We start from the raw sequence: 24,283 nt of genomic DNA, 5'->3' as shown, positions 1-24,283 counted from the left end.
CTAATGGAATTTTTCCATTCCCAGGAAAATTATTTTTCCTTTGACTTAAAGCAAATCACGCGATTTTATTTGTTTTAAAATTATCTATTGATCTCATTTTTCGCCCCGACAACTCAAAGGAATTTTAGTTTATCCTTGAATTAAGTTCTGGTTGTCGGCCATTCCACCACATCAGACACCCTGTTTACGTCAAAAGACCAAGAATGCATTTGTCGCCTTGAACCTATCGGACAACGCATTTTCCCATCCGAGCAAAAGTATTTCATAACTTCAATTTTCGTTCGACCTGATTCACCAAATGACGATTCTCGATACGTCATATTATTGTTTTGAAATTTCGGACAATTCATTTTTTTCCTATTCTTTGTTCTAAAACATAATGCCGAGTCACTGCTTGTGTTTCTCTCAGATCAAAAACAACCCGACTTTTCAATTGTCAGACTCACAGGTCAACTTGGCTCATAGTTTTGCAAATTGCGGGTGTGAAATCCCCACCCCTCCGGCTCCTGCATAACTATGATTTCGGCCATTGTAGATCAAACGCCTGTGTATTTTAGCTAAAATATTTTATGCATTCTTTTTCGCTTTTAAAGTCTAGAATGTGATTTAACCTCTCGCTACAAAGGCACTCTTGCCGCCGCCATCTCAACAACAGACTTAGCTCAGAATTTATTCACAAAAAAAATTAATAATAATTTTTATTCTTTCAACCCGATCATCGTCCGGGAACAAAAATTTACTTTTAACCAAAAGAAACGCCACATCAACCCCACAGGTCTGATGTGGCCTCTCTTTAGTGCCACAGACGTCTTGCTGCCCAACTTCCCACATAGTACCCCTGTAGCTTATATCCCTGATAGTAGCCCCCTACATAAAAGTGGCAATGTGCCTTGTTTGGGATGAAAATGTAATAAAAAAAATTTTCCAATATTGCTTTTAGATTCTCCAATGATACGGAAGACTGTAAATACCAAGTTTTATATTTCATTTTCATAATCATATTTGCAGATTTGATTCAAATGAATCGAGCAAAAAAGTGGGAAGATGTAAATCTAAAGAAATTTAAGCTTTTAATCTCAGAAATTCCTTAACAGTTTCGTGCCTTAAGACTGTTACATCATAAGCCAGTTTTTGACAGCAATGACATACAGTGATTTGTTATTGTTTGTTTTTATAGGCTATATTCGAGTGGCAGGGGGGGAGGGGTCATGACATGTCAGTTTGTACGGACATGAGATTAAATAAGTACATCACTTCAAGTAAATTTGATTGTTACAGAGTAACTTTTAACTTTGTACCAAACTTAAATTTCAGATAATTTTAATATTCAAAATAAAACTTGAGATTCTCTTCTTTTTTTCTTTTTTTTTTACTAGGGAGTCACCACTTATCAAGGCCAAAAATCCACTTGAGGATATGGATTAAAATTTGAGATTAGAGTTATAGTAAAAAAAAATTTGGGCAGAAATGAGAGGCCCACACCATTAATGTTGGAGGCCCTCAAGGGTCCATCCTGAGCCCAACTCTCTTCCTGATTTTTTTTTTTTTTTTATTACATTTTCACCCCAAACAAGGCAAATTGCCACTTTGGTGTAGGGGGCTACTATCAGGGGCAACAACTACTGGGGTACTATGTAGGGATTTGGGCAGCAAGGTGTCGGTAAGGGGGAGCTAAACAAGAGGTTATGCAGAGCTTCAGACATGCATCACAAGTAGACCATTAGCTGACCTTTCTCCAATTAGGATTGTGGCCTCGGGAAAGCCCACCGGGGATGAGTGCAGGGTCCCTTTCCATGCGCGTCATGGCACTACAAACAACCCGATATTATTCAACTGTTGATGGAGCAGCCGCTCTAAGCGCTACCAAAGAGTTAGGGCTCCTGTACTACCAGTCGGGAACAGCAGCCAGGAACTGTCAATCCGGTACCCTCAACCCATTAGAAGGTCAACCCAATCTAATCGCTCAGGCATATCTTATACTCAAGCACTCCCAAATGTTCAGTTTTAGGGGTGGGGTATGCTGGGAAGGGGAAGAACGGCGTTCGTTGCCCTACATCAATGATCTCCCAAAACACATACTTAAATCATTCGTTGACATCTATGCTGATGACACGACCATCTATGGCAACACTTCAAAGGCCGTAAATGACAAAGTTCTCTCTGATGTCTCCTCTGATCTTGAGCGCGTGGTACAGTGGGGGAAGAGGTGGCTGGTTACTTTTAATGCACCTAAAATCTAGCTCCTATCTTTACATCATCAACGCTCTTATCCCCATCTGGCATCAATTGAAATGGATGGCTCTCGTCTTGAGGAGGCTTCATGTTTTGAAAAGCTTCTGGCATTGACCTTTATTCCTGATCTGAAATGGAACACATACATCAAGTCTGTTGCCAAGGTCGCTGGAATGTTGAGATCCTTCTACTGCACCAGTAGATATCTCACTGCTGATGCAATTCTCTATCTATATAAAATCCAAGTAGTTCAAGGATGGAGTACTGCTGCCACATCTGGGCAGGAGCTGCTAAAAAGCAGCCTATCCTGCCTTGACAGAGTACAAAATAGACTTCGTATCTTAGTGTGGGATGCCCTTTTCTCTTCCCTGCAGCCTCTCTCCCACAAAAGAGACGTTGCGAGCCGGTCTTTGTTTTATCGTTATTTCCATGGCAAGTCCTCGTCTGAGCTCCAATCTCTGGTCCCCTTTTGCCAATCTTTCACGAAAAACACCCGTCTAGCTGAAACCACTGTCAATAATTTTCCCCACTCTTTATCTGTGCCTAAACCAAAACGTAGATTCCATGAACAAAGCTTCTTTCTTAGAAGTGCACACCTGTGGAACTTTCTTCCATTTGCTGTTTCTCACCTGACTACAACTAGGATGTCTTAAAGTCAAACATAAACAAATTCCTGATGATTACTATGATATTATCCCATTGATTACTGTACACGCAATAACCCTTATCCCCGAGTGGCTGCCGGGCCTTGATTAGTGGTGATTACCATGTAAAAAAAAAAAAAAAAAATTTGAATGGGTATTCCTCATATGAACACTCTTCATCAAAAGTGACAAAAAATTGATATGCTTCGCTAGTGTTTGTACATGATATTTATCTAGATATATTGCTAATATTCAAATGAAATCACAGAATTACATCAGTAATTCTGATTTTATATATAAATTATCATTTTGAATGACCTAAAGAAAAAAAATATATCCTCCATCAACTTTTTAATATAGAGTGAAGAATTTCTTTTTGAATTTATTTCAAGCAGTGGAGTAAATCTGTTATTTGAAATTTTTTTTTTTTTGTTTTTAAATGTTCTTTTTTTTTTTTTTAATGTTTTTTTTTTTATTTTTAAATGTTCGTTTGTTTTTTTTAATGTTTTTTTTTTTTAATGTTTTTTTTTTTTTAGCGATCAGAACAAGACACATATTTTATTTGCTAACTTCTGTATGACAGGATGGAAATGCAAATATTTATTTGCATACAAATACACATAATGCGAGTCTTGAAGACAGGCTTAGATCTAATAACCTCAGAGAAAGATTAAATCTAGAGAGTATGGGGGTGTAAATGCAAAACAGAAGACTCCATTGGTATGGTCACACTGAAAGAATAGACAAAAGTTCTTCAGTTTAAATAGCAAAGTCAGTTGGCAGAGAAAGACCAAAGAAAACATGGAAGAAAGTGATAAGGATGGACCTGAGTGAATGTGATGGGTTCATTTGGAAATCAATATGTAGTTGTGACATACATGGCTGATTGTCAGCAAAACAAATGTTAAATTGAAGATGATGATCAAATCTGAAGAAATAAATATTTAGGGAAGCATTAGAAGCTTATCACAATACAGAATATCATTAACAGACAAATCTGGAAGCTATAAAAAAGATCTGGCAAAAAATAGTTTAGTTTGGAAATCAATTTCTAAAAGCCGTCTAACACATGTCAGTGTGTAAAAAAAAATGTTAAAAATATTTTTACAAGTTTCATTCAAACCTGATACTTTTTCGTTTATTTTAGTTTAGAAAACTTTAATTGAAAGCTAATTTTAAGAAGAAATAGTTTCTTTGCCTTTATTTTTCATCTTTCATGAATGTACATCTAATACACCTATAACCACCCATGTGTAGAGCAAGAAAACAAAGGTTTCATTCTATTTATATTATGATAAAAACTACACTGAAAAATTTGGTGCAAATTCAGAGTTCAACCTAATTAAAAAAAAAATACAGAAAAATCTTTATGTTGTATGTATCCGCACAGAACGAAAATATCATATCCCTAAAATCAAGTAAATTGATTAGGTATTTTTCTTCTGTATACAGAAAATCATTTTTGTTTTTTTTTACAAATTTTAGCGATTCATAGTATACTGTAGTAATTGCAAAGTTGATTTTTAAAAATCAGTAGTTCATATTGAGTTGTCTCCCTTTATTAAACATGGCGGATACAAGCAATGTCCTACTTTTTGATTAAATTTGATTTTCTTAATTTAAAATAACTTGTACAATTTACATGACTTTTTTGAACTATGACAATTCTATGACGGGTAGGTACATCAGATTTTTCTGTATTTTTGTTTTTCAATTAGGCTGAATTCTGGTCAATAAGCAAATATTTTATTAGTGTGCTAATAAAAAAGAAAAAATAACTAAAACAGTGCTATCATATTTGCGATAAAATTTAAAGGAGAATAAAGGGACGTAACTCAGTTTTTTTATAAACATCAAATGAATTACTTCCCTTGTAAACAATTTTAATCAGTTTATTTTTTCATCAAAATTCAGTGAATATGCTCAAAGAGGAATGTAATCACAAAGTGATTTTGTTGTCCTATTATAATAAGACATTTTCTTTATGTCTAATTGAAACTTATAAATAAAAATCACTTTAAGGGGAAATTATTTGAAAACAAAACACGATGCAGAAATCATATTCATTAGACGAAATCTGAAAATAAAACATTAAATCAGAAAATCTAAAATTTGTTTTTAGCAAATTCACTACTCAAAATTTATGTCACATATTTGAAGTAGATTTTCTATTAAAATATCATTCTCCATCTTAATCATAATAATTTGCCAAAAATAGATCCAGACTATGTGAAAAATGTTAAATTCTATATAATTTCTTCAATATCCAGAAGTGACTCCATTTTTGAAAACAAATTCCCATAAAATGAGTGTTTCTTGTTTTTGTTTTTTTTTTAGGGAGGACGGGGGGGGGGGGGAAATGGTCTAAAAGTCACCTGAAATGTCTCAACAAAAATGTATGAAATTGGTTCTTGATGGTTTAAAGATTATACATTTTTTTGTTTTAAATCAATTCTGTAATGATCTGATACTCTGCTTTTCATACATAAAGTAAATTTACAGTGTATAAAGATTATTCGATACTGGAGATATTCATAATCGCACCTTATTTCCAAAAAGAGAGGAGATTTAACATGAAAAATATTTGAAATCGTCTCCCCTTGCTGTTATTTCAGATCATTTGAAACCATACTAGCAAGTTTTAGTCTCCCCTACATCAAGGCCAAAGGTTTGGGGATATATATATATATATATATATATATATATATATATATATACACACACACACACACAGAGGCACATACTCAAATTAAATCTAAATATTTCAGTCATAAACTACACAAAATTTTGATGTGTATGTCTCCATATAAAGTTAGTTATGTTTAAATATTTGTATGCACAGGTTCACTCCTAAACTAATGAACCGAGAAAAACAACAGCTAGATGTAAGGAGTGACAATGTGGGTTATATTTAGTTAAATTTTAAAAAAATATAATGAAATTCCTTCATGAAAATTCAGATACCATAATTTTTTTGAAATTTTAAACAAATACATTTTTCACCTTTATTCGCCAAGGCAAAACAAGCATTGCAAAACAAGACATTTTGCCACTGAGAAATAAGGGACTACTGTGAATTGAAGGTCATAACTATAGGACATCTTAAGGGAAGAGTTGTGCAGCAAGATGTTTGTTCACATTACACTTAAATTACGGTATGTAGGTACAGTCAGGGAAACAGGAAGCAGGGATCGAATTCCAAAAGTTTAAGGATAGAAGTTATTAGAATAGAAAGCCCTCCGTCATCTGGTGATCTCTACAGTGAAGGGGTGAGATTTAGTTGATTACCAGGTTTGTTGAGTGCATTTACGTTAAGGTTGCACTACAGCAGCAACTGCCTTAAAGTATATTTCATTGATGTACTTGTTTTACAAATGCAAGGATGCAACATTGTGGAGATGAGGCAGAGACTGGACTTTGAATATTGGACTTTTGGGTGGGGTACACCTAAGACCCAATTACATCTGGGAGGGTCGTTTATGAAGACCAGGAACAATAGGTTCACAAATTGACCCATAAGCTAGATTAGCATTAATCTCATGTTGCTTAGACGTACAGCTATCAAAGACAACCCGGGTCTTATTTTTTGGCAGGGAAGGATTTTTACTATTAAATATTAATCCAGTAACACTATATAAATTTTTATAAGACCTCCACGCCAGACCTTATCAAAGGCTTTGGATATATCAAACACTATCATCTTAGCTTCACTTGGGTTCTGCCTTGCCCAGTGTATGATATATCAATTATATATATTACTAGCGGGGGTGGGGGCAGCTTTGCCCGGACGTAAAATACACTTGATTATAATATTTTAATTTGTCCAGATTTCGTATATATTATTATAGAGTCGTGATTTCAAAGGAAAAAGAAAAAGTATTTAGGTGCCATCAGCTAGAATCGAAACCGAAACTGTAGCATTCAAAGCTTGTGATGTTACCACTGTACCAATGTGACATGCATATGAATTGATTAAAAATTAGAAATAAATTAAAATGAATGTACAAAATGTTTCAAGATTTTTTCAATTTTGACGCCTTAAAAAACAATTTTAAAAACATCTAAAGACCCATAAAAGAACGTTCCGTAAAAAATGAAATCATTTGAGGCCCCTAGCACCGTTCTGCAACTTTTCATTTTGGAGGAGATAAAGTTTGAGAATATGGAGACAGGCAGACAGACATATAGCCGATTATATATATTATTATATACATGAATATCAATATTCCATAAATTTCAGCTTCTTTATTAAATTTTAAAGGGGTTGAAACCAATTAAGCAAGATTCCCTGAATTTTAATTTCTTTATAAGTCTCTTTAATTTTTACAAACTTGCTAGAATAACAGTTTGTATCATTTTGGTTTGGAAACCAAAAACTACTATTTATCAGAGGTTTCCACTATTGAAACCAAGAACAGAATAATGTAGCGCATAGAACAAAGTCATTTAAAGTTTTTTTTCAAGTTTTTAAAACAGAAATGTAATTTGGGTAAATTTTGTACGTTAAAAAGGATACAATTTTACTTTCAGTGGATCAAGTGAAGGAAAGTTTTTTTTGTCAAGTCCAATACTCTCTAACCAAACAGCAGCTCCATCGTATGCAGCAAAACTGGCTTCATCATCGTCATCATCATCATTGTCACAATTGGAATCCACTTTGTCTGATAATTGAGAATTCATGGCATCCGGGGAAATTTTCTCATCGTTTTGAATGTTTGCATTACATAAATCCTCATCTTTATCATCGTCAAACAAATCCATTTCCCCATCAAGATCTTCATTATTTGAAGGTGAACAAGATTCTTGGCTAGAAATAAAATTGTTATATTAAGTATGAGATCAACATACAAAACGTTTATATCTCGGACCAATATGATAAACAAATGTGTACACTTAGTATCAACACAAAAACAATAGAAGAAATTTACACCAAAGATAAACATCAACAAAAAGTACGCTAAAGACGGCCATTAAAAAGATGTTCACTGTAGATTAACATAACACTTGTGATGTGCTGGCAACTTCATCACTTAGCATGAAATCATGTTGCTCTAATCAAGCATGTCATTCATGTTAAAAAATGTAAACGTTAGAATAGAAAAAATCTGTCGGGTAATTGTTGGATGATGAGAATAATGAACTTGGATTTTAGCAAAACGAACATTCTTGCTGTGACAATTCATGTCGCATCTTCGTTCATATTTTCTACTGACAGATTTGATTTGTTTTACATTCTATTGATCTTCTTGGGTTAAATAATGGAGACGTATTTGGATAAAAAGATTTTGTATTTAAGATTTTTAATATTAATTCAAATATTTAATAGATTTTTTTGTTTTGTATATGTATCATCTGTGGATTAATTTCTTTTGCATTTGTATATTTTGTAAATAAACATTCCACAGTCAAAAACAGAGGATACGGTTTCATTTATTGGAATTATAGATATTATATTTTAGGGAATAAGCCTGCAGTCTTTAAAAAGGAGACAATAAGTTCCACCCTGACGCTATAATGCCAACATGGCAGTATCTTTGTTGCATGCGAGTAAAATCCAACATATTCTATCATAAAGTGTCTCACCATAAATGAAACATGCGAAATCACACATTATGGTGGCTCTATCTGCTCACACAAGCGTAAATGAGTAACTTAAATGTGCCCAATATGAAGTTGAGGGAAGACAACCCTAACCTCTCTTTGTGATTTCTACAGCACAGTTTTCATTCTTACAGATTGAGTTGTATTGTTAGTAATTTACTGCTTCAGCAAAACTACCATTTCTCACAAATATACGTGTGAATATTTGGTTTAACATTTATGTATGGAATCTTAAATTTGTTGTTGAGGGGCAGTTTGGGTCAGCTTTATCATTTCTTAAAATCCATGCAGGACTTGGAATTTAACACAGTATAATGTTAGTGTCCAACAATGATTTTAATTTTCATAATAGTTCAAAAGATCAGTGATTTATTCAATTTTCTATTCTTCATTGTTGTTTAGATAAGGAGTCTAAGAAAATGGTGAAACAAAAATTCTCCAAGATTATAATCAGGAAAAGATTCAATAACAAAAGCTAATAGCACATCCATTGGCTCGGATGAGATCCACTACAAATTGATGAATCTACCCAAAATATCCAGAGAATGTCTACTGCCCATCTATAATGATATATGGACAACATGCAGTGTCCATAGATTATGAAAGCAGGTTGTCATAATTCCCATAACTAAAAGATCAAAATTCCTCTTCAAATCCAATAAATTACAGGCCTATTACACTAACAAGTTGTCTGCAAAATGCTGGAAAGGATGGTGAATACCGAACTGATATGGTTCCTGGAAAAAAAAGAAATTAATTCCAAACTAGCTTATTCTGCTTGTGCAGTGATAAAACTTCAAAAATGTACTTATGTTGGGCGGTATCAACTTTGGTCAAAATCAGACTTTGTGTCTGGCAGTGTTCTTGAATAGAATAAAAGTAGATGTGTGCAAAATTTCCAAATAAAATCGGCTCAGACGTTTTCAAGTTCATAAGGAACAAACTCACACACAAAGTGCCTTTTATATATAAATAGAGATAGACAGACAGCTGGAAAGAATGGTAAATTCCAGACTGACGTGGTTCCTGGAAAAAAAAAAAAAATTACAAATTGGCACAATTGATCAACTAGTTTGGCTGGAGATTTTTATCCAAGATTCTTTTATTAGAAAAGAATATCTGCTGACATCCTTTTTCCTAACATGTGTCACAGCTAAATCAATTAATCTTGGGTATGTCTTACACTCCCACTTCTGTATGCCATAAACATATCACATTTTATATTTATTCAAAAATTATCTAAAACACTTTAAAATAATCCGTTCATCAAAATATTCTTACCTTACATTCTGATTGATTTTCGGACTCGTTTCCTCATCTTTCTTGAAAGATTTTTCAGAAATTCGAAAATCAAACGGCATCTTGAACTGAATTCCTGAAACAACAAAAAATTCTCATAAAAAAATATATAAAAATATATATTTTTGATTTTTCTTCAAAATTCCCGCTATATTAAAAAAAAAGCAAAAATCAGCAAAAATTCATACAATTTATGCACCGATGATGTCCAAAAAATCATGTAAATTGATTAATTTTGTAATTGCCTACAAATTTTCATTATTTGCTAAAAAATCATTTTCTTTATAAAAATAAAATTATTTGATTATTTTACGTGGTTTTTGGAATATGATATTTTAATTTCGTCAATCATACAGATTTTACTTTGTTTACTTTATTTTTTAATATAAGGGAAATTCTAGACAAGAACTAAATCTTGGATAAAAACCAAAAGCTTTCCATAAACTTTTTCTACAGCACTGATTTAAATCATCTAAATTTAATCATTTTATCAGATTTTAAAATAGATCGTCTACGTGAATTATTCATAAACAGAAAAATAAAATAATTCTCGTACAAATCAAATTATTCAATAAACTCTAATGCATGTAGAAAGATTTTAAAATTTTTGAAGCAGAAACAAAGGGACGCAACTTAGGTTAAATACGTTACTTCCCTTGTATCATACAATGGGTGCTAATAATTTCATTTGTTATTTCTTTTAGTTTATTTTTGGTTCTCATCTTCAAATGTTATTTGCATAATGTTTTGCTCATTATTTTAATTTTTTTATTTTTACAAGGGAGTCACCACTTATCAAGGCCTGAAGGCCATTCGAAGGTAAGGGTTAATGAATGTAAGGTGGTAGTTTAGTAATTATTAATAGCATAGATTGGGTAAAATTTGGATTATTTGAAGGGACGACTCAACAAAAACTTGTTTGCATTGAAGTTGAAGGCTTATGATATTGTAATCAGCCAGGAAGCAAGCCAGTAGAATAATGTTCCACAGGCGGCCAGTTGTAGAAAAGAAACTTTGTTCATGGAATCTGCGTTTAGATTTACGTACAGAAAGAGAGTGGAGGGAAATTGTTGATAGTGATAGTAGCTAGTCAAGTATTTTTTGTGAAAGTTTGGCGGGTGGGGGGACTATAGAGTGAACCTCGGGTGAGCATTTGCTATGAAAATAATGATAGAGTAGAAACAGGCTTACAATGCCTCTCCTGTGAGACAGAGGTTGCAAAAGGGAAGAGGAAAGGGCATTACCAACTAAATTTAGAAGCTGGTTTTGAATTCTATTAAGGCAGAATAGCTCGCACCGAGCAACCTCCTGCCCAGATGTTGCAACAATATTCCATTTTAGAATGTATTTAGCTCGTATATAGATAGAGAATTGCATCGGCAGTGAGATACCTACTGGAGCGACAGAATGATCCAACCATTTTTCCAGCAATATTTTTCTGTTTAATCTGGGAATCTGCATGCAATTTCTAACAAAACCCTTCATTAAATCCACCAGGGTAGCATGTTCTCATTCTGTCAACCATGACTGAGTAGTTGCAACTGTATTTTGGGTGTCACCTGCATTGACCAAATTTTTTAAAGATTTAAGTCATTTATGTCCATTCTCAGATAAATTCAGTAATTGTATTCCCTTGTTACAGATCGTATTGTTTTGCTGCAGAGGTTGTTCTGCATACATGCTAAAAAATCTCACTGTTTTATGTTTTTGTTTTGAGTCAGCCATTTTATACAGGATTGTTGCAAAATACTATTGCGAATTACTTAGCAGTTCTACCCAGTCATGGCTGACAGAACAAAAGCATGCTATTCCCTGTGGATTAAATAAAGGGTTCCCAAAGTCAACAGAAAGATTTCCAAGTTCAACAAGATACACTAAAGAAGGTTGGAGGTTACATCGATCGAAATGTCATGCAAATAACACTAAAGATAGCAGTAGTCCAAAGAATCCAAAAATCCAAATAAAAGTTTTAAATATTAGAAGTCTGTGATGCAGACTTCCTGTTTCTTGTGTTGACAAATCACAAAATTGACTTTGAAATCTAGCGGAGAAAGTCTTTTTTTCTACAACTTATTTCTTGCAGAAGAGACATTGCTAGGTTTTACTTTATCATTATTTTCATGGTAGTTGCTTGAATGAACTCGAATTCCTGTTTTCTCGCTGCAAAACATTCACAGCAAAAACTCTTCTTTCTATAACCACTAAAGAATATTCCTATCTTTTGTGTGCCTGGAACTAATCGGAACTTCCATGAGCAGAAGAGGCATTGCTAGACGTACTTTATCATTAATTACACTTTTTTGAAGGTTGAAGGTTCAATCCTCAGTGCAGGCAATACTCAAAATACAAGCGAAATTTCTTAGAACTTTCATGGTTAACAAAACAAGAGCTTGTTACCCCGATGGATTAAATAAAAAAGTTTGTTTGAAATTTTGTGCAGTTTCCAGAGTTTTACAAAGAGATTCCTGCATTCGACAAGATACACCTGAAAAAAGTCGGAGGTTACATCGACCGAAACGTTGTGTAAATAAAACTCGAGATGAGAACGTTACTGCAAAGAAACCAAATAATACAATCAATCCACATCTAAAAAATGCAAAAATGTTTTATTTCTGTTTCACAACAAAATAAGCAACCACAAAGCAAAAAAAAATATATATGGCAGTAAATATGAGGTAATTTTAACCAAAAAAAGAAAGGTGGGCTCCTTCTACCATGCTAGAAAATTACTCACACCAGAGAGCATCCTATATCTTTACAAAACCACATTGTTGCGATATCTGGGTAGATGCATCTATCATTAATCTCTCACTCTTAAACAAGGTCCAAAAAGAGTCTCAAATTTAATAGGTTTCATACTGTCAGCCAAGCTTCAATCTCTGTCTCATCCCTGTGCCTCTTTTACAAGTACTTTAATGGAATGTACTCTGATGAACTCTTAGCATTTGTGCCCCCTTGACGTACATACTCCCAACTAACCCAACAGGCAGCAAAATACCACCTCTTCTCTGTTGAGGTTCCTAGATGCCATAAAGCTTTCTACTTAACTATTTTCTTCCCTCTGACAGCTAGACTTAAGAATTTTCCCCCTGCTTCCTTGATTATACTAACCTATAGAAGTTTAAATGTAATTTGAATAGACATCTTACTAAACTTTCAACGGTCTCCCATTAGACATGAGCCTAAATAGTAGCTCCTTACATTTCAAGTGATAATACACCAGAATTTTTTATACAATAAATAAAATTTTTACTCATGACACCCACACGTTATGGAAGTTAGCATGTAACTGACACGCAAACATAAACCCCTGATTCACTTGTTGAACCACGCATAGATCTATACTTTGAACAGGGTTAGTAGAGATTTTCAATGTCCATTTTCAAAGGTTTTCAAGGCTTTCTCCAAACAATATTTAAGTTTTCAAAAAAAAATTTGGGGGTTGTCTTACAATCTATAGCGATTTATAAAGTGACCAAAAATCAAAAAAATACAACAAATAAATGTTAGCATAGCCAATAAAAGTTACTTTGCATCGTTATTTTCATGGCATGAGCTTCAATCTATGGTCTCCCCTCGTCAAACGTTCACAAAAAACACTCGTCTAGCCAAAACCACTATCAATAATTTCCCACACTCTTTATCTGTGCCTAAACCTAAATGTAGATTCCATGAACAAAGCTTCTTTCTTAGAACTGCACACCTGTGAAATTGTTTTTCGTTTTCCTGCTTTCCAGCTGACTAAAGCCTGATTGCCTTCAAGTCTAACATAAACAAGTTCTTAATGAACCGTCCCCCTAAGTAATCCAATCTACAAAATTCCCACTACTTATGTTTATTATGCTATAATTACATTGACTAATGCATACTCATTAACCCCTTATCCTCGAGTGGCCTCCGAGCCTTGATAAGTGGTGATTCCTGTGTAAAAAAAAAAAAAAAAAAAACCTACCTGCATCATTTTCTCGTGTTTTTTTTTTTGGGGGGGGGGGGATTGGAAATTCCCGTCCGCACAAGGAAAGTATTTTTTAGAGAGGGGGGGGGAGGGTCATTTTATTTATGGCGGCCACCACTACTCCCCCGCCTTAAAAAAATTATAAAATCAATTTATAAATGAGAACAAAAATAGATGGAGATTTCAACCGTTATCATGAAACTACCCAAAGTAGCATTGTTATGAATATCAATGGGGATGACACAAAAGACTCCCCTAACCCTCAAAAAGCCAAGTTTCATAATTTACCTTCTGCTGTAAGCGCTTCTCGGATGCCTCTGGTGGTAGGAGTGACGACAGCACTTAGGGAAGCTGTCTTCTTGACCCTTCGAAAGAGGACGCTTAACTGATGTGTACATAAATAGAAATATGGACAATGTCCAGATTTTAACTGACCAAAAGCAGAGTGAAAGCTTGATAACCTGAAATAAAAAAAATTTTTTTTAAAAGATTAAAATTCAACAACATCCATGACTGCTTGTGTTGCGTTTATGCATGGAACATGATTGTAAAAATGGGCAACATTATTAATCGGAAATTCATGTAACTGCTGTGAGGTTGATTGAAAATTTCTATGTAATACATACAGCAAAGTGTATGTTCAGTGTTATCAGTTTTATGTTCAAAGTGAATAAACAAGTTAGATTGATATTTAGAGAGCGTACGAAGAGAAAGCCACAGAGTGCATGAGTAAAGAAAGGATAAAAAGCTATTAAAATCAAGTTCTTCTCATAAAACTAAATTCAAGTGATTCTTTCATCCTCTATATACACTAGAATGCTTGGACACTATCGTTCAGTGTCTGTACATGGGTGTGTGAAGACAACGTGGCATGAGCATACTTTTTGCTCCAAGTAAATCATGATTAAATATTCAAAATCACATTTCGTATTTGCGGCCCAAATAAGAAATTCTCTGTATGGCTGACTCACACTGGTTTTTATGAGGAACTAACAGGGATACCCTGTGTTACCCGGGTGTAGAGTGGTGGGGTGGGGATGAGTAATCAAAACAACAGTAGGCAGCCAGGGTGGAGAGAGATGTTAAAAAAAAAGTTTTTTAAAAGTGGTAATAGGCAGGCAAGCTTGAACCCGTGACGCGAAGGCGGAAAAGAAAGTGAAAGAAAATCTGACGTCTTATCGATGCTCCATGACACAAACAGAAGTTCGGAACGTTCAAATTATGTGAAGTCAATCCAACCGATACAATGACTTGAAAAAATGGCGATTCAAAAAACCAACTCCTCCCGGCAGAAAACTGCTCAGTTGAGGGGGAAGCAATAAATGTTTTTGGCCAATTTTTTCATATTTGTCATCCAAAACATTGAGCTTCAAAATGATACCGGTCTTGTGAAAATCCGTCGCTTCTATCAAAAGTTTTTGGTAGACATACAAACCTACACACACATAGTTTGTCTTGCACCTTCTCCAAGTGGTTGCCTGAAGTAATAGCATGAAGCTTGATACTCAATCAGACTAGATGAATTCTTGTCCTGGAATTCAGTAAAACCAAGAAACCATAAGAAAGATACACTATCACATATTTAAATGGTTGATTAGGAAGAGGAAAATGATGTTCTCGATTCAGTGTTTGAGATATTAAGAATTTTAATGAAATATGCAAATATTGATGTATCTCATATAGAGATCTAGGAAGACAATCCCTTAATTTCTGAGAACTTTTAGTAAAGTAAAATAATAAAAAAAAAAATACCAAAATAACGCTGTTTTATTTGGGTTGAAGTGAACATTTGAAAAACGTTCTATTGGTTAGGTAGATGTTCTTCATTATGATGATCTTCTGTGTCCATGGCACAGGATCGTCATTAATAAATAGAAGGAATAAATAAAATTTATAGTCTATTTTTTGCAGAGAGAGAGAGAAAAAAAAGGGAAAGGCAGTTTAATCTTCTGGTGATCTTATCATTGTATATTTCTGTAACTAATAATTGTAATCCCTACATTTGTTTTCCTGTTTTCAAACTTTTGAGTATGTTGGATCTTTGTATCATTTGGATTCTTCAGACTACCATTCTCATTTTTGGTGTTATTTTCACGTTTTGGTCGATGTAACTTCCAAGCTTCATCAGGTGTATTTTCTAAAACTCGGAATTTGTATGAAATTACAAATCAAATAATAGATAGTAATAAGTAGGTAGTAATAATAATAATAATAATATATATATATATTAATAATATGTAATAAAAATAGTGATATATAATGATAAGTAGTAAGATTGTACATCAAGAAAACAAAATAGGTTTTAGATTCCAAAAATTAATTCCTGGCATAATGGATAGAGTACTTGGTAAAATGCAATTGTAAGTTACACTTTTCTGGAGGTTGAATGTTCAATCCTCAGTGTGGGTGGTACTAAAAAATACAAACTGAAAATTAGGAATTCTACCAAATCATGGTTGACAGAATGAGAGCATGCTACCGCCATCGATTAAATAAAGGGTTCCATTCAAAATTCCATGTAGATTCCTGAGTTCAACAAGATACGCCTGAAGAAGGTCAGAACTTACACTGACCAAAACATTGTACAAATAACACTAAAGATGAGAACAATAGTTTGAAGAATTCAGATAATAAAAAATAATCCTCAAAATATCTAGAGAGAAAATACAAACCAGTCAGCTTGAAGAGCTTCATATATCGTATCACCCAAAGGAAACGTCTGCAAAGACCTGGAAAAAAAATTAGGGATCAATTTACAAACCAATGATTATATTTGACTGACTTTTAAAACAATGCATTTATGGCATTTTATACACACACACACATATATCACTAAATTTTATACACACACACATATATCACTAGATTTATGCATTCACTATACAACCATTACAATATCTTGTAGATTAACCGGCCATCAGAACAAACCATTCTTGCTCACAAACTAATTATCTTCTCTCAACCAGTAATTCAACTTAACCTTCTAATATGCTTACAAATACCACAAAAAATGCGTCTTTTTTCGTACAGAGCAAAGAAAGTTTCTTTTTTCTGTAACTTTCCCTACACTACAACTATTGATCAACATTTTCGTTTCAGTAACATCCACTCTCGCTTTTCATAGCATTCCTATTAATTTTCAACTTAACAAGTACACCTTCCATCGTTTCACAGGTAAGTACTAAAGCATTAGTGTAGAGCATCTTTTCCAGATACAAAACTCCCATAACAACATTTCTAAGACGCAACAAATGAAAAACAATGTTCTTTGGTCTTTTGTGATTCAGTTCAAAATCACATTTACTTTAATCTGTTACACTTGAAATTGCAGTTTTATGAACAATTTAAACAACTTAGCAACAGAAAAGACAGAGAAAATTAAATAATGGAATATGTCAATGAATGCTATCAGAATATTAAAACTTAATATGTTCAAGCAGTGAGAATAAAGAAATAATTTCAAGATTCATTTTCATCAGTTTCGTTCGGTGAACTAGGAAGATATAAAGCAATGAATGCCAAGTTTGAATCAAAATTATTATTACACCAGTTATTTTAAGAAAAGAAAACCTCTATTTGCAGCAGTGAATAAGATTGATGAGGAATTGTATATACTCAAAAAATGACATCAAATGTAACTAAAGTGAGCTGGTCTCGGCTAGAGTCTAAGTTATGAAATTAAAGAGACACATGTTTGTGTAGACTGATTTCTTAATGCTCTGTGCAAAGAGTTAAACTCAACTGAAAGAAGTTTTCAAAGTTTAATTTAAATAATATTTATCGAAAAATATATATGAATGAGGAGTGCTCAAACGCTTTTTGGTTATTCATGATTCAGTTCAAAATCGCATTTACTTGAATCTATCACACCTCATGTTTTGACAAGTTACTGGGTCTGACCTTTACTCCTGATCTGAGATGGAACACGTACATCAAATCCATTGCCAGGGCTGCTGGAAAAATGGTGGGATTGTTCTACCACTACAGTAGATATCTGACTACTGATGCAATTCTTTACCTATATAAGAGTCAAGTACGTTCAAGGATGGAGTACTGTTGCTACATCTGGACAGGAGCTGCTAGAAGCAGCTTATCCTGCTTTGACAGAATAGTTCAAAATAGACTCCATAGCCTCTGATGCCCCCCCCCACACCACCAAAACCCAATTTTTCAGTTTTGAACCCTTAGCAGCCCCAGCCCTTTTTTTTTCAGATGAAAACCAATTAAAAAGTTTTTCACATGTCTGAAAACCCTACATACCAAATTTCAAGTTTGTAGATCAAAATTTTTTTAAGTATATAGGTCAAGAGTTGTACTTCATTGTACAACGTTGTATAGGTGTTGATTTTCATGTTACCACGCCAATAACTATTAAGAACATTGTCAGCTGTTTGATTCATCCATGAACTACACAAATATCATAAAATTGATGTAAATGAAAAGAGGATAACTATAGCAGCTCTTCGCTAACAGATGTGGATGTGGTAATCACATCAGGGAAAACACTTATTTCAATATTCACTTTCAAATTTAATCAAGATAAAAAAAAAAAAACAATTATATTCAGATGTAACATTTCTGGAGAGAAAATTCTCCCACAGAGTAAGCGTTTCTATCTATGTTAATGTTTGTTGTAACGTGGCTCGTATCATATGGCTTCCGGTCACCCTGAGATATAAAAGGTGTGTATAGCATGCAAGAAAATGCATATTCCATTAACAGATAACTAACACCTACTACTTTTTTTTGTTCCCCTACTTAATAAAGTAATTATCTGCAGTTTCTCAGCCTTATTATTTTTGTGCAATATAACAATCTCTTTTTCTTTCAACTTCCCCTGAGCTATGTTCATGTACCGTTCATTCTCCTTTAGGATCCTCCGACCACTCCGTCGTATCAGTTAAGATAAAAACAAAATGTAAGAAGCCATCAGACGTACCCCTCCACCGTACTGTATACCGATACTCTATGGCTGACTGGGATAGCTTCCGTACATTCATATCTGATTTACCTCTGCACTCCATGTTTAAAAAGGAAGTGTCCTCTATAGTATCAGATCTCACCGAATGGTTAATTGTAGGCATAGACCAATTTATACCATCTAAAAAATTCCAACAAAAACCTAACAGCCAGCCATGGTTCTCCCCAGAATGTGCTGCTGCTATCGCGCACAGAAATCACTTTTTCGATAACTACCAACGTAATAGATGCACTGAGACTAAAGCTGCTTTCAGGACTGCCAGCAACCACTGTAAAAGAGTAATAAAAAATGCAAGAGAGCTATATGCCCAGTCTGTTAAATCCAAGGTAGCTGATCAGCGGCTTGGTTCCCACCAGTTTTGGCAAATAACAAATAGGATCTTGAACAGAAGTGTGCGTTCTATCCCAACCATTATCAATGGACCAGAGGTTATCTCGTCAGCGTCAGACAAGGCCAAACTATTTGCAAAGAACTTTGCAGCTTATTCTACCCTATGCGACGAAGGCCATCAACTCCCCATATTTCCTCCTATAACACAGAACAAGCTAGGTAACATACAAATATCCGTGCATGAGGTCGCCAAGCTAATAAAAAACCTAGATTCCAGTAAAGCAACTGGCCCTGATGGCATCCCAATTATAGTGTTAAAAAAGCTTCAACCAGAACTTGCTCCCATACTTACGAAACTATTTAAGCGCTGCCTTAAGGAGAAGTGCTTTCCGACCCCCTGGAAGACCTCCTCAGTTTGCCCTGTATTTAAGAATTCAGGTGATAAATCATCTCCCTCTCAATACAGACCAATAAGTCTTCTCTGTGTTATGAGTAAGTTACTGGAATCAATATTAAATAGAGAAATAGTCAACCACCTCAGCAGGAATAACCTTCTTAGTGACACACAATATGGTTTCCGCTCTGCAAGATCTACCGCAGATGTGCTGACAGTTATATCCCACAGGATTAGTGAATCTCTTGACAAAGGCTTCCTTTCTAGGGCAATTGCTCTCGACATATCAAAGGCCTTTGACAAAGTATGGCATAAGGGTCTACTTCACAAGATTTCCAGCTACGGTATAACTGGAAATGTTTTCTCAATCATTAAATCATTTCTCTCTGATAGGCTCATAAGAGTAGTGGTAGATGGACAAACATCGGAGGCCTGCAATATAAATGCTGGAGTCCCTCAGGGGTCAATCCTGGGCCCAACTCTCTTCCTGATCTACATCAATGACCTCCCTAAACACATACTTAAATCATTCGTTGACATCTATGCTGATGACACGACCATCTACGGCAACACATCAAAGGCTGTAAATGACGAAGTTCTCTCGGATTCTCTCTCCTCTGATCTCGAGCGCGTGGTTCAGTGGGGGAAGATGTGGCTAGTTACCTTTAATGCATCCAAAACCAAACTCCTATCCTTACATCATCAACGCTCTGATCCCCAGCTGGCATCAATTGTGATGGATGGCTCTCATCTGGGTGAGGCCCCGTGTTTTGACAAGCTTCTGGGCTTGACCTTTACTCCTGATTTGAAATGGAATACGTACATCAAGTCTGTTGCCAAGGTCGCAGGAAAGATGGTGGGATCCTTCTACCGCTCCAGAAGATATCTCACTACTGATGCAATTCTCTATCTCTATAAAAGCCAAGTACGGCCAAGGATGGAATACTGTTGCCATATCTGGGCAGGAGCTGCCAAAAACAGCCTATCATGCCTTGACAGAGTACAAAATAGACTTCGTGGTTTAGTGGGGGATGCCCTTTTCTCTACCCTGCAACCCCTCTCCCACAGAAGAGACGTTGCGAGCCTATCCTTGTTTTATCGTTATTTTCATGGCAGGTGCTCGTCTGAACTCCAATCCCTGGTCCCCCCTCGCCAATCTTTCACGAAAAACACCCGTCTAGCTGAATCCACTGTGAAAAATTTCCCCCACTCTATATCTGTGCCTAAATCAAAACGCGGATTTCATGAACAAAGCTTCTTTCTTAGAACTGCACGCCTGTGGAACTCTGTTCCGTCTGCCTGCTTCCCTCCGGACTACAACTTGGATGTCTTCAAGTCTAATGTTAACAAATTCCTAATGAACTGCCCCCCTAATTAAACACTTCATAAAATCTCCTCACTAACGTGATGTACTCACAATAACCCTTATCCTGAGTGGCTTCCGGGCCTTGATAAGTGGTGATCACTGTGTAAAAAAAAAAAAAAAAAAAAAAAAAAAATCTCACAGTCGGCTTTGTCACTCAGAGAGAGATAGGCCCTGGGCATCTTAGCTAATGAGTCGTACAATGGGAACTATAAAAATAGATCATAAAAGGAAAAAATAACAGATAAGGAGTGGATGTTGGTATGTGGCCCATACCATACGACTTCCAGTCAACGAGAGTTATAAAAGACGGTACGCAGAGCAGATAGGCGAGTGGAATCGTAATTAACACCTACTATTTGTAAACACGTCTTGTTTTTGTTCCACTACTTAATAAACTAGTTATCTACACTTTCTCTTTTTTATCGTTCTTTTTCTAACAGATTGGCAACGAGGATCCAAATTTATTACCAACCACCAACAGATCGCTAACAGAAGGATCCAAATTTATTACGAACCACCAACAGATCGCTAACAGAAGGATCCAAATTTATTACGAACCACCAACAGATCGCTAACAGAAGGATCCAAATTTATTACGAACCACCAACAGATCGCTAACAGAAGGATCCAAATTTATTACGAACCACCAACAGATCGCTAACAGAAGGATCCAAATTTATTACGAACCACCAACAGATCGCTAACAGAAGGATCCAAATTTATTACGAACCACCAACAGATCGCTAACAGAAGGATCCAAATTTATTACGAACCACCAACAGATCGCTAACAGAAGGATCCAAATTTATTACGAACCACCAACAGATCGCTAACAGAAGGATCCAAATTTATTACGAACCACCAACAGATCGCTAACAGAAGGATCCAAATTTATTACGAACCACCAACAGATCGCTAACAGAAGGATCCAAATTTATTACGAACCACCAACAGATCGCTAACAGAAGGATCCAAATTTATTACGAACCACCAACAGATCGCTAACAGAAGGATCCAAATTTATTACGAACCACCAACAGATCGCTAACAGAAGGATCCAAATTTATTACGAACCACCAACAGATCGCTAACAGAAGGATCCAAATTTATTACGAACCACCAACAGATCGCTAACAGAAGGATCCAAATTTATTACGAACCACCAACAGATCGCTAACAGAAGGATCCAAATTTATTACGAACCACCAACAGATCGCTAACAGAAGGATCCAAATTTATTACGAACCACCAACAGATCGCTAACAGAAGGATCCAAATTTATTACGAACCACCAACAGATCGCTAACAGAAGGATCCAAATTTATTACGAACCACCAACAGATCGCTAACAGAAGGATCCAAATTTATTACGAACCACCAACAGATCGCTAACAGAAGGATCCAAATTTATTACGAACCACCAACAGATCGCTAACAGAAGGATCCAAATTTATTACGAACCACCAACAGATCGCTAACAGAAGGATCCAAATTTATTACGAACCACCAACAGATCGCTAACAGAAGGATCCAAATTTATTACGAACCACCAACAGATCGCTAACAGAAGGATCCAAATTTATTACGAACCACCAACAGATCGCTAACAGAAGGATCCAAATTTATTACGAACCACCAACAGATCGCTAACAGAAGGATCCAAATTTATTACGAACCACCAACAGATCGCTAACAGAAGGATCCAAATTTATTACGAACCACCAACAGATCGCTAACAGAAGGATCCAAATTTATTACGAACCACCAACAGATCGCTAACAGAAGGATCCAAATTTATTACGAACCACCAACAGATCGCTAACAGAAGGATCCAAATTTATTACGAACCACCAACAGATCGCTAACAGAAGGATCCAAATTTATTACGAACCACCAACAGATCGCTAACAGAAGGATCCAAATTTATTACGAACCACCAACAGATCGCTAACAGAAGGATCCAAATTTATTACGAACCACCAACAGATCGCTAACAGAAGGATCCAAATTTATTACGCACCACCAACAGATCGCTAACAGAAGGATCCAAATTTATTACGAACCACCAACAGATCGCTAACAGAAGGATCCAAATTTATTACGCACCACCAACAGATCGCTAACAGAAGGATCCAAATTTATTACGCACCACCAACAGATCGCTAACAGAAGGATCCAAATTTATTACGAACCACCAACAGATCGCTAACAGAAGGATCCAAATTTATTACGAACCACCAACAGATCGCTAACAGAAGGATCCAAATTTATTACGAACCACCAACAGATCGCTAACAGAAGGATCCAAATTTATTACGAACCACCAACAGATCGCTAACAGAAGGATCCAAATTTATTACGAACCACCAACAGATCGCTAACAGAAGGATCCAAATTTATTACGAACCACCAACAGATCGCTAACAGAAGGATCCAAATTTATTACGAACCACCAACAGATCGCTAACAGAAGGATCCAAATTTATTACGAACCACCAACAGATCGCTAACAGAAGGATCCAAATTTATTACGAACCACCAACAGATCGCTAACAGAAGGATCCAAATTTATTACGAACCACCAACAGATCGCTAACAGAAGGATCCAAATTTATTACGAACCACCAACAGATCGCTAACAGAAGGATCCAAATTTATTACGAACCACCAACAGATCGCTAACAGAAGGATCCAAATTTATTACGAACCACCAACAGATCGCTAACAGAAGGATCCAAATTTATTACGAACCACCAACAGATCGCTAACAGAAGGATCCAAATTTATTACGAACCACCAACAGATCGCTAACAGAAGGATCCAAATTTATTACGAACCACCAACAGATCGCTAACAGAAGGATCCAAATTTATTACGAACCACCAACAGATCGCTAACAGAAGGATCCAAATTTATTACGAACCACCAACAGATCGCTAACAGAAGGATCCAAATTTATTACGAACCACCAACAGATCGCTAACAGAAGGATCCAAATTTATTACGAACCACCAACAGATCGCTAACAGAAGGATCCAAATTTTTTACGAACCACCAACAGATCGCTAACAGAAGGATCCAAATTTATTACGAACCACCAACAGATCGCTAACAGAAGGATCTTAATTTATTACGAACCACAAACAGATCGCTAACAGAAGGATCCAAATTTATTACGAACCACCAACAGATCGCTAACAGAAGGATCCAAATTTATTACGAACCACCAACAGATCGCTAACAGAAGGATCCAAATTTATTACGAACCACCAACAGATCGCTAACAGAAGGATCCAAATTTATTACGAACCACCAACAGATCGCTAACAGAAGGATCCAAATTTATTACGAACCACCAACAGATCGCTAACAGAAGGATCCAAATTTATTACGAACCACCAACAGATCGCTAACAGAAGGATCCAAATTTATTACGAACCACCAACAGATCGCTAACAGAAGGATCCAAATTTATTACGAA

General features: G+C 35.4%; 1 protein-coding gene across 1 annotated transcript in view; it reads right to left on the bottom strand.

Moving 5' to 3' along the window:
* Positions 1–24,283, bottom strand: part of LOC145277052 (protein downstream neighbor of Son-like) — a 72,166-nt gene that overhangs the window by 15,586 nt on the left and 32,297 nt on the right. The window contains exons 5-8 of the mRNA XM_080128709.1: positions 16,404–16,460; positions 14,020–14,192; positions 9,759–9,852; positions 7,393–7,683 (exon numbers count right to left, since the gene is read on the bottom strand). Of these exons, the coding sequence (XP_079984835.1) occupies positions 7,393–7,683; positions 9,759–9,852; positions 14,020–14,192; positions 16,404–16,460 (615 nt within the window). The remainder of the gene's footprint in view (positions 1–7,392; positions 7,684–9,758; positions 9,853–14,019; positions 14,193–16,403; positions 16,461–24,283) is intronic.

The sequence above is a fragment of the Euprymna scolopes genome, chromosome 5, assembly GCF_053919585.1.
Source record: "Euprymna scolopes isolate OS-2025 chromosome 5, ASM5391958v1, whole genome shotgun sequence".
Classification (NCBI taxonomy): Eukaryota; Metazoa; Mollusca; class Cephalopoda; order Sepiida; family Sepiolidae; genus Euprymna; species Euprymna scolopes.
The sequence above is the reverse complement of the archived record's forward strand: the minus strand, read 5'-3'. Positions and strand labels throughout refer to the sequence as shown.